At 60.6% G+C, this 16,579-nt stretch overlaps 3 protein-coding genes across 3 annotated transcripts; 2 read left to right on the top strand and 1 right to left on the bottom strand.

Annotated features, from left to right (window-relative positions):
- The first annotated feature begins 256 nt into the window (after positions 1–256).
- Positions 257–2,977, top strand: LOC128847405 (skin secretory protein xP2-like). Its single transcript, XM_054046796.1, has 3 exons — positions 257–479; positions 1,148–1,268; positions 2,966–2,977. The coding sequence occupies exons 1-3, from the start codon at positions 268–270 to the stop codon at positions 2,975–2,977; spliced, it is 345 nt and encodes a 114-aa protein (XP_053902771.1). The 5' UTR covers positions 257–267.
- Positions 2,978–3,759: 782 nt separating this feature from the next.
- On the top strand, positions 3,760–7,128 carry LOC128847696 (TNF receptor-associated factor 1-like). The gene is made up of 4 exons (XM_054047315.1): positions 3,760–4,014; positions 4,629–4,806; positions 5,723–5,871; positions 5,992–7,128. The coding sequence occupies exons 1-4, from the start codon at positions 3,763–3,765 to the stop codon at positions 6,211–6,213; spliced, it is 801 nt and encodes a 266-aa protein (XP_053903290.1). The 5' UTR covers positions 3,760–3,762; the 3' UTR covers positions 6,214–7,128.
- An 87-nt stretch (positions 7,129–7,215) lies between these two features.
- DDAH2 (dimethylarginine dimethylaminohydrolase 2) lies at positions 7,216–13,848 on the bottom strand (the record flags this gene model as incomplete). The annotated part of the gene is given in 7 exon segments (XM_054046795.1): positions 7,216–8,453; positions 9,251–9,394; positions 10,612–10,731; positions 10,937–11,010; positions 11,400–11,499; positions 13,431–13,697; positions 13,699–13,848. Coding segments are annotated over 7 exon segments (972 nt in total), but the record flags the coding sequence as incomplete, so codon positions are not given.
- Positions 13,849–16,579: the final 2,731 nt, after the last annotated feature.

The following is a 16,579-nucleotide window of genomic DNA, read 5'->3' as shown; positions in this document are numbered from 1 at the left end:
GGTCTAGACCCTCGCTACTCAGCCAATCAGCACAGGGACAGAGTTAAAACGGAGACGCCAGTGTCTCTGAGCCAATCAGAGCCTGGGGAATGGGAAATACCACCGCTCCTAGCCAATCAGCTCTGGGAGTGGGATATACCACTGCCTCTCAGCCAATCAGCTCTGAGCAGGGGCAGGAGGGCGCGCCGGCTCTCAGCCAATCAGCACCGTGTAACCCCTTCCTGTCCGGCTCTTTCTCCCCGCAGGCATCCCCTCCCCCCCCCCGAGATGAGTTCAATAATCTTCAGCCCCTGGGGCAGCGCCAAGCTGGTCCCGGCTCCCAGCCCCGCCCCGCAGGGGGCGCCCGAGGGGTCCGCAGGGGGGGCGCCCGGAGCCGCCGAGGGGAGAGCCCCGTGCGACTGGAGCGAGCAGCTGGAGGTTGGGCAGAGGCGGGACTGCGGGCACCACGTCTGCCAGCAGTGCGAGGGGGACTCGGAGAGGTGAGGGGCGCTGGGGGGCAGGGGCATAGCAGGGAGTGGGGCGGGAGGCACTGGGAGGGCTGGGCTGCACCGCGGGGAGTGGGGTGGGAGGCACCGGGGGGGCTGGGCTGCACCGCGGGGAGTGGAGTGGGAGGCACCGGGGGCGGGGGCTGGGCTGGGCTGCACCGCGGTGAGTGGGGTGGGAGGCACCGGGGGGGCTGGGCTGCACCGCGGGGAGTGGGGTGGGAGGCACCGGGGGGGGGGGGGGCTGGGCTGCACCGCGGGGGAGTGGGGTGGGAGGCACCGGGGGGGGGCTGGGCTGGGCTGCACCGCGGGGAGTGGGGTGGGAGGCACCGGGGGGGCTGTACCGCGGGGAGTGGGGTGGGAGGCACCGGGGGTGGGGCTGGGCTGCACCGCGGGGGAGTGGGGTGGGAGGCACCGGGGGGGGGGCTGGGCTGGGCTGCACCGCGGGGAGTGGGGCGGGAGGCACCGGGGGGGGGGGGGCTGGGCTGCACCGCGGGGAGTGGGGTGGGAGGCACCGGGGGGGCTGGGCTGCACCGCGGGGAGTGGGGCGGGAGGCACCGCGGGGAGTGGGGTGGGAGGCACCAGGGGGGTTGGGCAGCAGGGGGCGCTCTCCCGTGCCAGGCAGTGCTGATACCCTCACACCTGTTCTCTCCTGGGCTTTGCAGTGCCGGGATCCTGTACTGTGTTCAGTGTTTGCAGGACCAGGAAACGCAGCTGCTCAAGGACCTGGACCGGCTACGTGGAGCTGCGGGGGATGATTCCAAATTCAACCCCAGCCTGGCGCAGGTGGGTGAGGGAACGGGTCTGTCCCCTCTAGGGGGCACCAGCTCCCATCCGACCCCAGGGCGGGGACTGGCTGGCTCAGGAGGGTGGGGGAAGGGGCCTTTCCCCTCTAGGGAGCGCCTTGGAGCTCCTCTAACCATTCCCCCCACCCCACTCCCGGGGCCCGGCCTCCCCCAGACACACACCACCCCGTGTCCCTGGAGGAGCTGGTTTCTTGACCGTACGGTGCCCTGAGCTGCCATGTGCGGGTAAGTCCGCAGGCAGGCAGAAGGACGCGTGGCGCTAGTGCTCGGGAAAATCTAGTCCCCCCCCTCAAAGCACTGTCCTAGCACGAGGCGGATGGAGATTTGGGGACTAGTATTTCATAGAATCATAGAATATCAGGGTTGGAAGGGACCTCAGGAGGTCATCTAGTCCAACCCCCTGCTCAAAGCAGGACCAATCCCCAACTAAATCATCCCAGCCAGGGCTTTGTCAAGCCTGACCTTAAAAACCACTAAGGAAGGAGATTCCACCACCTCCCTAGGGAACCCATTCCAGTGCTTCACCACCCTCCTCATGAAATTTTTTTTCCTAATATCCAACCTAAACCTCCCCCACTGCAACTTGAGACCATTACTCCTTGTTCTGTCATCTGCTACTACTGAGAACAGTCTAGATCCATCCTCTTTGGAACCCCCCCCCCCTTTCAGGTAGTTGAAAGCAGCTATCAAATCCCCCTCATTCTTCTCTTCTGCAGACTAAACAATCCCAGTTCCCTCAGCCTCTCCTCATAAATCATATGCTCCAGCCCCCTAATCATTTTTGTTGCCCTCCGCTGGACTCTTTCCAATTTTTCTACATCCTTCTTGTAGTGCGGGGCCAAAACTGGACCCAGTACTCTAGATGAGGCCTCACCAATGTCGAATAGGGGGGGAACGATCACGTCCCTCGATCTGCTGGCAATGCCCCTACTTATACGGCCCAAAATGCCGTTAACCTTCTTGGCAACAAGGGCACACTGTTGACTCATATCCAGCTTCTCGTCCACTGTGACCCCTAGGTCCTTTTCTCCAGAACTGCTGCCTAGCCATTCGGTCCCTAGTCTCTAACAGTGAATGGGATTCTTCCATCCTAAGTGCAGGACTCTGCACTTGTCCTTGTTGAACCTCATCAGGTTTTTTTTGGCCCAATCCTCTAATTTGTCTAGGTCCCTCTGTATCCTATCCCTACCCTCCAGCGTATCTACCACGCCTCCCAGTTTAGTGTCATCTGCAAACTTGCTGAGAGTGCAGTCCACGCTATCCTCCAGATCATTAATGAAGATATTGAACAAAACCGTCCCAGGACCGACCCCTGGGGCACTCCGCTTGAAACCGTCTGCCAACTAGACATGGAGCCGTTGATCACTACCCATTGAGCCCAACGATCTAGCCAGCTTTCTATCCACCTTTTAGTCCATTCATCCAGCCCATACTTCTTTAACTTGGCGGCAAGAATACTGTGGGAGACCGTATCAAAAGCTTTGCTAAAATCAAGGAATAACACATCCACTGCTTTTCCCTCATCCACAGAGCCAGTTATCTCCTCAGAGAAGGCAATTAGGTTAGTCAGGCATGACTTGCCCTTGGTGAATCCATGCTGACTGTTCCTGATCACTTTCCTCTCCTTTAAGTGCCTCAGAATTGATTCCTTCTGGACCTGTTCCACGATTTTCCCAGGGACTGAGGTGAGGCTGACTGGCCTGTAGTTCCCCGGATCCTCCTTCTTCCCTTTTTTAAAGATGGGCACTACATTAGCCTTCTTCTAGTCATCCGGGACCTCCCCCGATCGCCATGAGTTTTCAAAGATAATGGCCAATGGCTCTGCAATCACATCTGCCAACTCCTTTAGCACCCTCGGATGCAGTGCATCCGGCCCTATGGACTTGTGCTCATCCAGTTTTTCTAAATAGTCCTGAACCACTTCTTTCTCCACGGAGGGCTGGTCACCTCCTCCCCATACTGTGCTGCCCAGTCCAGCAATCTGGGAGCTGACCTTGTTCGTGAAGACAGAGGCAAAAAATGTATTGAGTACATTAGCTTTTTCCACATTCTCGGTCACTAGGTTGCCTCCCTCATTCAGTAAGGGGCCCACACTTTTCTTGACTTTCTTCTTGTTGCTAACATACCTGAAGAAACCCTTCTTGTTACTCTTAACATCTCTTGCTAGCTGCAACTCCAAGTGTGATTTGGCCTTCCTGATTTCACTCCTGCACGCCTGAGCAATATTTTTATACTCCTCCCTGGTCATTTGTCCAATCTTCCACTTCTTGTAAGCTTCTTTTTTGCGTTTAAGGTCAGCAAGGGTTTCACTGTGAAGCCAAGCTGGTCGCCTGCCATATTTACTGTTCTTTCTTTTTCCAGGGGCACTGTGGGGCAGGGAGCAGGGCGGGAGGCTCAGCAGGGGGCGCTGGCCCCACGGCAGTACTGGGGGGCCCGTGGGCTCAGCTCTCTCCTCTCACTCCTAGCAGGTGCACATGGTGGAGGAGAGCGAGTCCCTGCCGGGCCCGTCCCACCGGTGCCTCGTGGTGCAGGGGCCGCAGGAGGCCCGGGGGCGGTTGGACCAGCGGCTGGCCGAGGTGGAGGCTCAGCAGAAGACCTTGCAGAACATCGTGACGGTGCTGAGCCGGGAGATGGGCAGGCGCGAGGGGGCCAGAGGCTCAGCCAACAGGGGCTCGTCCAACGTCCTGGGGGAAGCCATGGCCCGCATCCTGTACCTGGAGGAGAAGGTCAGCGCTTGCCCCACAGCTGCGGGGAGGGGGGTCAGAGCCCCACTTGCCAGCTCACTGTTGACCTCTCCCATTTGGCCCCTGCTCCCAGAGTTGACCTATGACCCTGGCTTGGACCAAGGATTTGACGTTCGAGTCATGATCCCTGAGATTCAGCCTCCGGCCCCATGGTTTAGCCATGAACTTTCAGGGTTGACCTATGACCCCACTGCTCTCGACTTTGACCTCTGACCCCTCATCTTAGTCCCATGGTTGCCCCAAGAGCTTTCAGAGTTGACCTGGGAGTTCTCACCTTTGACCCCTTGCCTTGGACCCGTGGTTGGCCCACGTGCTCTCAACTTTGACCTCTGACCCCTACCATTTGATCCAGGGTCCAAAAGTAGACCAAAGACCTTTCAGAGTTGCCCTACAACGTCCCCTATTGGCTACCACCTTTCACCTGCTCCCCCGTGGTTCAGCTTGGGCCCATGAAGCCTGAACCTTGACCCTTGACCGTAGCCACATTGTCCTGTCTCCTCCCTTGTGGTATATTGCCCCCCGCCCATGAGCATCCCAGCCACCGACTTGACCCCAGACCTCAACTCCCGCCAACTTCTCCGTCCCCTTTCTTCCAGGTGGCCAAGCAGGACACGCTCTTGGCCCTCAAGGACGTGATGATCAGCAACCTAGGGGCCCGGGTCGAGGCCCTCGAGCACACCTCCTACAACGGGCAATTTCTCTGGAGGCTCCCTGATGTGAGGCGAAAGATGCAGCAAGCCCTGTCCAAACAGACCCCTGCCATCTACTCTGCCCGTGAGTGCCATTGCCGGGGAGCAGAAGGAAATCCCCCAGCATGCACCACACCTTGGCCACAGCAATATCATGTGGCAGAGAGTTCCCCAGCCCAACAGCATGTGTGGGTCAGTGCAAGAGATAGTAAATCCCACAGTATGCACTTCAACAGGGATGCATCACCCTGGAGGATATCCTGGCTGTGCTAATATCCAGCAGCAGGGAGTTCCACAGGTTCACGCCAGCCTACAGCAAGGAAAACAGCGGTGGATGTTCAGAAATCCTCCGCAATGCTCTCCACGGAGGCAACATGCCTTCTGGGAATATTTTAGATACATAAAGATCCAATAGCAGACAGTCCTGCAGGCAAAACACCAAGACCAGATGGCGATGTTGAGGTCTGTGACCCTATAATGCCCCTCACCAGACAGCAAAGCCCCACAACTGGAATGTTCTCAGCACAATGATTTCCTGTTGTGGGGAGTTCCAGAGGTTAACAGTGGGCAGAGTATAGCCTAAATCCCACATAATGCACCACAACGGGTATTATCCCCCAGAACACTTTGCGCATGGTGAAATCTAGTGGCAGGTAGTTCCACAGGTGAACACTATTCAAAGTCATTAGCTCTACGGCAGACAACCAGGCAACAGTGGTAGGAAGTAATAAATCCCCTGTGATGTGTCAGTCTGCCTGGAACAGCCCTCGGCACAACAATGTCACAGGGCCTGGAGTCCCACAGGTTAACAGTGGCCCCAGGTCAGTGCACTTAGTGGAACATGGGGGAGGGAAGCAGAAATTCCCCCACCACGCAATTGTCTCCGGTGAAATAGCTTGGTGGGGTAATATCATGGGGCAGGAGTTCCACAGATACAGGCGTTTGGCAGTGGGAGAGGCAGATATCAGTCATCTCTCTCTCTCTATCTCTGCCTCCGTCAGCCTTTTACACCGCCCGCTATGGCTACAAACTCTGCCTCAAGATTTACCTCAACGGGGACGGCACCGGGGCTGGGACGCACATCTCTCTCTTCTTGGTGCTGATGAGGGGCGAATACGATTTCTGGCTCAACTGGCCTTTCCATCTCAAGGTGAGAGGGGCCTGGGATGCAGGGCCTTTCCCCTCTAGGGGGCGCTGGCTCCCATCCAGCCCCAGGGCATGCGCCTGGCTGGACCTCTAACGACCTTTAATCTTTCAATCTGCTCCCCAGGTCTCCTTGACGCTCCTGGATCAAGTCGGCAAGCGTCACTTCTCACACGCTTTCCAGCCGTCGCCAGCCTCCTCTTCCTTCCAGCGGCCCGTGAGCAAGTACAACATAGCCAGCGGCGTCCCCGAATTCTTCCCCCTGTGCCAGCTCCACGCCCCGGGAGCCACCTACATCCACGAGGACACCTTAGCCTTCGAGGCCGTGATCGGCGACATCAACCTCTAGGGTGTGGCAGTTCGCCCTGCGGCCCACGGGACTGGGGCTTGGACCTCACTCGGGCCTAGAGACATAGCCGACAGCTTGGACTCCCAGGTTGGCGTCTTTCAAGATGGCCGCCCGCACTGCCTCTCCCCCGCCAAGCTTTCGCCCAAGGTGGCCTCCCGCAACACATCTCCCCCCCAAGCCTTCGCTCAAGATGGCCACCCACAGCAGCTGTCCACAACGCATCTCCCCCCACCAAGCCTTCGCCCAAGATGGCCACCCACAGCAGCCGTCCACCACGCATCTCCCCCCAACCAAGCCTTCACCCAAGATGGCTGCCAACACGTCGCTTCCCCTCCCATGGCTTCATTGAAGAAGCTGGCCATGAAAAATGGAGGTTGACTCTTCTTGGTAACCACCATGGAAGAGGTTTTCGAGACAAGATGACCCTTAAGTCTCTTCCAAGATAGCCACCCATGAATATGTTCTACTTCCTTTGAAAGCTTGGTCCGAGACTGTGACCACACCTCAGAGACCAGCTGCACTGCCATTCCTGGGGGGCCTGTTCCCCAGCTCTTATTTTCGTAGACCCTACACAAAGTCATACTGAACACGACCTCAGGAGCAACATGCCAAGCAGCTCTGGGCTTTTCAGGAGTCCGATGATCCCGCTGGGAAGGGGAACAGGATGGGCAGAAACGGGACATTATTGTATTCAATACCCCAAAGCAGATTGGAATATTTAAGAGGGAAAATATTTGTAACTAAATTAAACTCTTATTTATTTAGTTGACATTAAATCTATTTATGGATCGCAGGAGCTGCTCTCCAGGGTTGGCATTTTGCGCCGCCCCCCAACCCAAAAATAAACTTAGTGGGTCCAGTGGAGAGAATTGAAATTGAAGTGTGATGTTTCCCCTCTAGGGGATGCTGGCTGCTGGGGGGGAGGGGGGACTGGCTGGCTCAGGGGGTAGGCAATGGGGTATGGGTCCCCCCTAATTGAGACATAACTCAGAGGGAGCTAAATTGGTTCAATTCTTTATTGTGTCAAGGATCTCAGAGGCAGTGAGAAGCCAAACACCCCTTCCCTCTGGATCAACACCCTGGCTCTGCCCTAGGGGGCGCTCCTACTCCACATCACAGGGGGCTCCTAGAAGCCCCCCTAACTACTCTAACACACACACAAGGCACCCCTGTCTTTGGGGGGGGCAGTCACCCTTACATAGCTAAAGGTCTGGGATCCCCAGCTGCCCCACAGCAGACCTATCCAGCCTGGTATCCCAGTGCTGCCACCAATGATCAGCCCCAAGGACCCACAGTTGTTACAGCTAACAGGGGAAGAGGTCGTGCTATGGGGGTGTGGCAGTGGGGAGCAAGTTGTGTTTCAAGGGGGTGAGAGGAGTTACCCCCAAAACACCAGCACCATAGATTAGTGGATGAATGGCGGGGGGGCAGCAGGGGGGCTGGAAGATCCTAAGTGAAATGCCCCCCCTAATTCAGGTATGGGGGTCCTCCAATGCCCTGGCTTTAATATTGGGGTCCCCATTGCGTGGTATAACATGCTGGTGTCCCCCAAACCTCCCCCCCCCATGGTGACATGATAAATCAGGGTCCCCAAACCCTCCACTATCCCAGCAGGACATAGCTAGGTTCCCCAAACCCCCATATGGGGATGGGCTCTAAGACCTCCCTCCCCAGGCCACCCACTAAGTATAGATTGGTTGCACCCGCTGTTGCCTCTCCCAGAGAAGGAACCAAGGGACCCCCAATAATTTGGGGGGCCCCACCCAATGGGCCTTCCACCCTCTCCTGCTAATGGGGTACCCAGACCCCCTGCTCTCCACCTCCCAAGAAGGCAGGACCCCATTATTTTCAGGGTCCACAACACGTGATGTGGGAGGTTCCAAATATGCCCCCGGGCTGGGTTTCAGGGGAGGCTTCTGGGGGATCGGGGGACCCCACTTTCCAGGCAGGTGGGGGGGCAATAGGGGGAAGGGTGATTGCCACTTCCCATATGGGGGGCAGCAAGTTGAGGGGCGCCCTGAGGTTTGGGGGTGCAGGGCATAGGCTGGGTAAGACATAGGGCACACAGGGAGGATGGGGGGGTCAGGGGCTCCCCCACATAGCTAGGGGGGGAGCTGGAGGCACTAGCGGTCGAGCTTCTTGTTGATGAGAAGGGAGCAGGAGCTGAGGGCTCCCCCCAGCTTGGCAACCTCGCTGCAGGCGGCGGGGATCAGGGTGAGGTCGGACAGCTTCTGGAACGGCTGCGGGGAGACACACAGGTCAGAACGGGGGAGCAAGGCATTGTGGGTAAGGAGGAGCCACGTCCATGCCACTCCCTTTGCATTGACAGCCCCACCCACTCCTAGCCCCACCCTCCTACTGCAAACCCTGCCTCCAGATTGCCAAGCCCTGCCCCCATTCACTCCATACCACTGATCCCTGATCCACCACCCACCCACTCCTAGCCCCGCCCTCAGTTCCACATGCCCCGCCCTCCTACCCCAAACTCCACCCCCAGGTCTCCAAATTCCAGATGGCCCATGCCTCGCCCCATCCACTCCTAGCCCCGCCCCCACCTACTCCTAACCTTGTCCCCAGGACCCAGTCAAATTCCCATGCCCACTCCTACCCCAAACTCTACCCCCAAATCCCCCTGCCCCCACTTACTCCTAGCCCTGCCCCTAGAGCCACATGCCACGCCTGCACTCACTCCTAGCCACGCCCCCACCCACCTCAAGCCTTGCCCCAGACTCAACTCCCCTCCCCCATGAACCCTACCCAGTCCAGCCCCGAGCCCAGCCCAAGAAAGCCCCACCCCTTGCCTCACCCCCTCCCAGCCTGCAGCTGCAAACTCCACCCCCAACCACCACCACCCCAAAACCCTGCCCCCACCCTTGCTACTGGCCTAAGCCCCTCCCCCATCCAAGCCCCACCCAGGGACCCGAAACCACACCCCATCCACCCCCCACAGGGCCTTAAGGCAGCCCATGAACCCTCCATTCAACAAAGCCTTTAGCCCCGCCCCCAGCACCCAAGAGCTCCGCCCCCACCCCCTCACCTGTAGGCTGTTGGGGAACTCCTCGGGGCTGCGGTGGAGCAGGGCGCTGCCCTTGGGCCCCAGGCGCACGTAGATGCAGTTCCCGGCGGGGTCGTCCGGCACCGTCAGTGTGTCATAGTGGTGATCGGTCAGCTGCTCCATGGTCTGGGGGCGGGGGGAACAGGGGTGAGAGCAGGGCCTGGCGTCCCCCCTCCGCCACACAGTCCTTAGATCAGTGCCCTGAGCCCACCCAGCCCAGTCACCACCGCTACCACCACCACTCAGACCCCTGGCCCCACCCAGCCTGGTATCCCACTGCCACCACAGCTCAGCCCCCCTGGGCCCACCCAGCCCGGTATCCTACTGCTACCACCACAGCTCAGTCCCCCTGGGCCCACTCAGCCCGGTATCCTAGCGCTGCCACCACAGCTCAGCCCCCCTGGGCCCACCCAGCCCGGTATCCTAAGGCTACCACCACAGCTCAACCCCCTGGGCCCACCCAGTCCTGTATCCTACTCCTGCCACCACAGCTCAGCCCCCCTGGGCCCACCCGGCCTGGTATCCTAGCGCTGCCACCACTGCTCCGCCCCCTGGACCCACCCAGCCCAGTATCCTAGCGCTGCCACCACTGCTCCGCCCCCTGGACCCACCCAGCCCGGTATCCTACTACTGCCACCACAGCTCAGCCCCCCTGGGCCCACCCAGCCCGCTATCCTAGCGCTGCCACCACTGCTCCGCCCCCTGGACCCACCCAGCCCGGTATCCTAGCGCTGCCACCACAGCTCAGCCCCCCTGGGCCCACCCAGCCCGGTATCCTACTGCTACCACCACAGCTCAGTCCCCCTGGGCCCACTCAGCCCGGTATCCTAGCGCTGCCACCACAGCTCAGCCCCCCTGGGCCCACCCAGCCCGGTATCCTAAGGCTACCACCACAGCTCAACCCCCTGGGCCCACCCAGTCCTGTATCCTACTCCTGCCATCACAGCTCAGCCCCCCCTGGGCCCACCCAGCCCGGTATCCTAGCGCTGCCACCACTGCTCCGCCCCCTGGACCCACCCAGCCCGGTATCCTAGCGCTGCCACCACTGCTCCGCCCCCTGGACCCACCCAGCCCGGTATCCTAGCGCTGCCACCACTGCTCCGCCCCCTGGACCCACCCAGCCCGGTATCCTAGCGCTGCCACCACTGCTCCGCCCCCTGGACCCACCCAGCCCGGTATCCTAGCGCTGCCACCACTGCTCCACCCCCTGGACCCACCCAGCCCGGTATCCTAGCGCTACCACCACAGCTCAACCCCCTGGGCCCACCCAGTCCTGTATCCTACTCCTGCCACCACAGCTCAGCCCCCCCTGGGCCCACCCAGCCCGGTATAGGCTCCGTTACCCTCATGGCTTTCTTGGCAGCCTCACTGCTTCCGATGGCGACTGTGTCCGGTCCAGCCATGCTACAGAAACTCTTCAGATGGGAGGAGCCCGCCACGGGGACCGTAGAGACAGCAAAATCCTGGCACCCGGGGAAGGGTGAGAAAAAAACATGCCTGGATCCCAGCTCTGCCGGTGCCCCTCACTCCCGGCCCTCAGCCCCCTGCCAGCCCAGCTCTGCCGGTGCCCCTCACTCCCGACCCGCAGCCCTGGGAAAAGGGAGAGTTGCGGGGTGAGAGCCAGGACGCCTGGGTTCTATCCCTGACCCTGCCAAAATTCCAGCTCACCCGAAAAGCATCCGCCACCGCCTCCGCCCCTCGGTGATTGGTCCATTTGGAGATGCCCACAAAGAACTCTCGACCTGTAAGGAGACAGGAAGGGGCAGGACAGGACTCATTAACCCTCGAGATGCTAGTGCCAAATTAGCTCCCGTTGCTTTGGCTTCACTCAGATGCACCCAAGCTGGAGCTGGCCCCTCGGGTGCCCCATCAGAACCACCTCCCTTTGCCCCCCCCCCCCCCAACCAACCTCCCAGTGCAGTCGGGAATTGATCAATGCCCTTTAAATGAAGGCAGGAGCGGGGCGGGGCAGGGAGCCAGGACTCCTGGGTTCTATCCCCAGCTCTGGGAAATGAGCGAGGACTAGGGGGTTACAGGAAGGCAGTTTGCGCCACACCGTCCCCTGCTGGTTCACACCCAGGGTACACGCCATGGCTACTTGCCCTCCCGCAGCCAGGGGTGGGGCACTCACCTGTGAAGAGCACGTCGCTGCCGTCCAAGGTGGCCCCGTCATCCGTCACCTCCACCACCCGCATCTTCAGCTCCTCCAGGACCTTCTTGATGCTACTGATCTGGATCGGGCCCCCCCACCCCCAACAACAGAAATTAACTCTTTCAGAGGATTCCCCTACACTCCCCACATTCCACTGGCCCGTCCCTTAGCAACCCCATGAGACGAACTACCAGACAGATTTCAGGGCCTACACTCAAGGAGAGAGAGATTGGGAGGGTTCCAAAATGGCCACCAAAACCCCCTTGCCGGCACCCCCCAGTTGAAACCCTTGTCCTCCCCAACCAACCCTGCCAACATGTGTTCTTTGACCCCATCCAATGGCTCCCAATCTAGGCCTCTGGCACCACTACTACGAGGTAGGCTTCAGCGGCCTACACCCAACACCAATCAGAGATTGTGGGGGTTCAGAAAGTCAACATCCCCTCTTCCACGTCCCCAACCTACCCCGCCCGTGTGCACCCTCATCCCATGGCATTCAGCTCGCGCGTCCAGAGTTGCTACTACCAGGCAAGGTTCAGCACCACGGGCTGGGTTCAGGAGGGTGGGAAATGGGACATTGGGTTTTTCCCCCTCTAGGGGGCGCCTGCTCCCATTTGGCCCCAGGGCAGGGACTGGCTGCTCCGGGGGGCAGGGAATGGGGCAGGGGCCTGTCCCCTCTAGAGGACTTCCACGAGGCCCAGGGAAAATCAGCCCTGGCCGTCCCATGTACTAGGAGCCGCTCCAGCCACTGCTGTGACATTTCGCCAGTTCGCTGCCTCGTCCACTGGGATGAGCTAAAGAAAACGTGGCCCTCGAGTTCTCGGCAGCCCATCCAGCCGCTTTGCACGTTATTGCCACTGGGGGGGGCGCAACCGCCCCCCACCAACTCGCTCAGCCAGGGCCGGAGGGAACCTAAGAGACGGGGACACAAAGCGGATGGGGGACGGGGGGGGGGGGGGAAGAATGTGCTGGGAAAGCCCCTGGGTCTGGGCCGTGTTTGGAGAAACCTCCCTGGGGCTTCTCCGAAAATAGACAGAGCTGAGCCAGGGTTTATCCAGCCAGGAATTCAGGGAACAGAGCCCGGGACTGGAGTAGCCAAGAGCTCCCCCCCCGCCACTCCCCCTGCCCCGCTCCCCACAGCGCCCCCTGCTGGGAGAGGCCAGTGCTGGAGTAGCCAGGAGCTCCCCCAACATCCCCTCCCCCGTGTTTCTGGTAAAGGGTCGTTAGCGTGGCTGAGAACAAATTGATAACGAATTATGTTAATGTTGGTCTTCAGCCAACAAGGTCCATACCGATCCCAGCCTAAGAGCTGTTCATCAGAATCAAAATGTAGGGGGCGCTGGCTCCCCCCCGGCCCCAGGGCGGGGACTGGCTGGCTATGGGGGACAGGGAATGGGACAGGGGCCTGTCCCCTCTAGGGGGCGCCGGCTCCCACCTGGCCCCAGGGCAGGGACTGGCTGGCTCAGGAGGGCGGGGAATGGGGCAGGGGCCTGTCCCCTCTAGGGGGCGCCGGCTCCCACCCAGCCCCAGGGCAGGGACTGGCTGGCTCAGGGGGGCAGGGACTGGGGCAGGGACCCATCCCCTCTAGGGGGCACTGGCTCCCCCCCCGGCCCCAGGGCAGGGACTGGCTGCGGAGGGGCGGGGGTTCCCGAAAGGTCTCAGGAGGCGTAAGGGAGGGGTTTGCATCACCGATGAGGTCATGCTGGGATGAGCAGTTGCCTCGGTAACTAGGGTCAGGTGGCCAACTCTCCTCTCCAGAGGGGGGGGGGGGGAAGAGAAGGACTAGTCCCAGGGTCTCCCTGGGGGAAGCAGATGGAGAATTAGCCTCCTCCCCACCCCCGCTACAATAACTGATGGCTTAACGAACGGAGCACTGGCACTGCTAGACCCTGCTCCCCTCCCAGAGCCGGGGAAGGAACCCAGGAGTCCTGGCTCCCAGCCCTCCTGCTCTAACCACCAGCCCCCACTCTCCTCCCAGAGCTGGGGAAGGAACCCAGGTGTCCTGGTTACCTCTCCCCGCCGCGTCGGCTCCCAGGGCCGGGTGACGAGCGCTGTATCGCCCTGGATCACAGCCGTGTCCTCCACCAGCACGGAGCAGGGCAGCCCCTCGTCGGCCACCAACTCGATCACCTGCAGCCCCAGCTTCTGCCGCAGGATCCCGGTGTAGACCCCGTACTGCCGGTGCGCCTTGGCCAGGTCCACCGGCTCGGCCGGGCCCGCCCCATCCCCGGCAGGCCGGGCGCCCAGCGAGTCCGGGATGCTGCGGACGATGGCGTGGGGTGTATCTGCCGAAGGAGAAGGGGACCGGCCATGGCTGGGAGCTCACCCCCTGCCCCAAGCGGGGCAATGTCCACGCCAGGCGCAGAGACCGATTCGATCCCCGCACGGGTCTCCAATCGGCCGGCGGATCTCCCCCCTCACCGACCGATCAACGACTCCCGATCACTCGACCAAAGGCAGATCCCTCGGGTTCTCCCTGAAACCGACCAGTTTCCCACTCAATGAGTCAGTTTCCTCTGATCAATTTCACGCCCTGGGCACCAACTCCCCAGACAGCTGATCAATTCCATCCATCTTCCGGTCAATATCGCATCCCTCCGCCAATCCGTTCTGGTTCCGGGCAAACCCCGATTATCCAATCGAGAGCGTCTCCAGCCCCAGATCTCCAATCAATTTCTCCCCCCTTCTCTCTTCCTGACCTGTGGCCACCGGCCAATCAATTTCCCTGGGGACTGCTTCTCCCACCAGCTGATCCATTACCCCGATCGATCGCTCCTTAGCATTAACGACCCAAGCAAGCAATCGGCCACGCAATTTCTCCTCGGCTCAGTGCCCCCGCTCGGCACCGCGTTGATCCATTTCTTCCAAGAGCCAGTTCCCCCCGTTAACTTCCTCCCGGGCACGACATTGGTCAGTCAACTTCCCTTTGGAACCAATTTGTTTCCTCCAAGCACCAGATTGATGCGGTTTCTTCCTCAGTTAAATCCGACTGCCAATCCGTGGATCAAATCCCGAGCGAGGGGAGTGGGTTGGAGCGGGGGGGAGCTGGGAATCAGGACACCTGGGTTCTCTCAAGTTCTCTGCTCAAACAATCTTCATCCCAGAGTCCCTGACGCCAGGGGAAATTCTTTGCCTCTTTGTAAATCTCGCTCGCTCCAGACGGTATAAAAATAAAAATTCCCTCCCCCTTTCCAGGAATTTGGGGGAGAAAAAAAGCTATTTATTGTGTCCACACAAACGAGAGTCCATCCGCCAGGACCTATGAGAAGAGAGAGAGGCCGCGCGGTTAGGGTCGGTTTTCTTGGCTCCATCCGTCCCCTCGAAAAAACACTGAGGGGGTTTGTCCCCCCGAAACCCAGCCTCTCCAAAGTCAGTCTGAATTCGGCCCCTCAATAATGCAGGGCACACACGTCTGTTTTCTTCAGTCACCTCGTAGTTCCCTGCCTGGCGCACAAGCCCCCAAATCTGTCCCAATGAACGTCCACCCTCCAGATCCATCCCGAGTCCTGTTCCCCTCTAAGACCCCCCAAATCTGTCCCCATTAAACTCAGAAATACACCCCTCCACCAAGTCATACCCCAAAGATCTGCTCTGAGTTCTGTTGCTCATGAACTGGACCCCCCCAAAACAGGGCTCAGAGTCACCCTAAAAATCTGTCTCCCCAAACTGTCCATAACAAAGAGACACAAATCAGCAGGAATTCTGCACACCCCAAAAAATCTGCCCCCAGAGTCAGTCCCATGCTAACAGGGACCCCAAAAACTCATCCCCTTGGAAGTCACACAAACCATCTGCCCTGTGCCCCAAATCTCTATCTGCCACCAGTCCCCCAAAATGCTACCTCCCCCCCCCCCCCGGGTAACTCCACACCCCAAGCGTCCTGCTAGACTCTGCCCCCGTGAGAGCTTTGAGCCCAGATCAAACATCTCGGTAGTATCCTGGGTTTTCTCCCCGGCTCTGGGAGGGGAGTCGGATCTGGTGGTTGTGGGGGGGCTGGGAGCCAGGACTTCTGGGTTCTATTCCAGGCCCTTCTGCAAATCTCCTCCTGTCCGAGTCTCTGTTTTCTCCCCCACCCCCCCCTCCAGTCTGTCTTATCTTCAGGGACAGTGACTGGCTGTGACTTGTTTGGGGCCGCCAACACACAATGGGGCCCATGGCCAGCTGGAAAGAGAACTCAGGAGTCCAGAGGTGGGGGTGGGGAGGAAAAGGGGGGCTGGGAGCCAGGACTCCTGGGTTCTCTCCCCAGCTCTGGGAGGGGAGTGGGGGCTGGTGGTTAGAGCACAGGGCGTTGGGAGCCAGGACTCCTGGGTTCTCTCTCTGGCTCTGGGAGGGGAAGTGGGGGCTGGTGGTCATAGTGGGGGGGGGGGCTGGAGCCAGGACTCCTGGGTTCTAATGTAAATTGCGGTGTCAGTGGGGGCAGGGAGCAGCGGCCAGTGTGACGGGGGTAGGGCAGCGTGATGCCCGATGTGGGGGGGCGGGGTCTGGGTGGAGTCCGGCACAACAGGGACCCCAATGTCCGGGGGAGGGGGTCTGTGCAGCACCTGGCACAATGGGGGGCCCCCCCATCTCTCCTCTGAGACCAGCCTTAATTAATAATCAGTAGTCGGGATGCTAATTGTCCCATATGCCCTGTGTATGGAGGGGGCAGGAGGCCTGTCAATGGCACTGGGTCCCCTGCCCCCCCCCCGCCCCGATCTCCCCGGGCCCGTTCCCCGCCTGCCCCCCACCCCCGCCCCCGATCTCCCCGGGCCCGTTCCCCGCCTGCCCCCCCCCCGCCCCGATCTCCCCGGCCCGTTCCCCGCCTGCCCCCCCCCCCGCCCCGATCTCCCCGGCCCGTTCCCCGCCTGCCCCCCCCCCGCCCCGATCTCCCCGGCCCGTTCCCCCGCCTGCCCCCCCCCCGCCCCGATCTCCCCGGCCCGTTCCCCGCCTGCCCCCCCCCCGCCCCGATCTCCCCCGGCCCGTTTCCCCGCCTGCCCCCCCCCCCGCCCCGATCTCCCCGGCCCGTTCCCCCGCCTGCCCCGATCTCCCCGGCCCGTTCCCCGCCTGCCCCCACCCAGGGCCTGGGGAGCCGGGCAGGGGCTGGGCCCAGATTCGCTCAGGGCAAAAATATGCAACAGCTGGTTCCTTTTAACTGTGTATCCGGAGGGGAGAAGGCGGGG

Source organism: Malaclemys terrapin, chromosome 13, assembly GCF_027887155.1.
Source record: "Malaclemys terrapin pileata isolate rMalTer1 chromosome 13, rMalTer1.hap1, whole genome shotgun sequence".
NCBI lineage: Eukaryota > Metazoa > Chordata > Testudines > Emydidae > Malaclemys > Malaclemys terrapin.
This window is presented reverse-complemented; position numbering and strand designations above follow the sequence as displayed.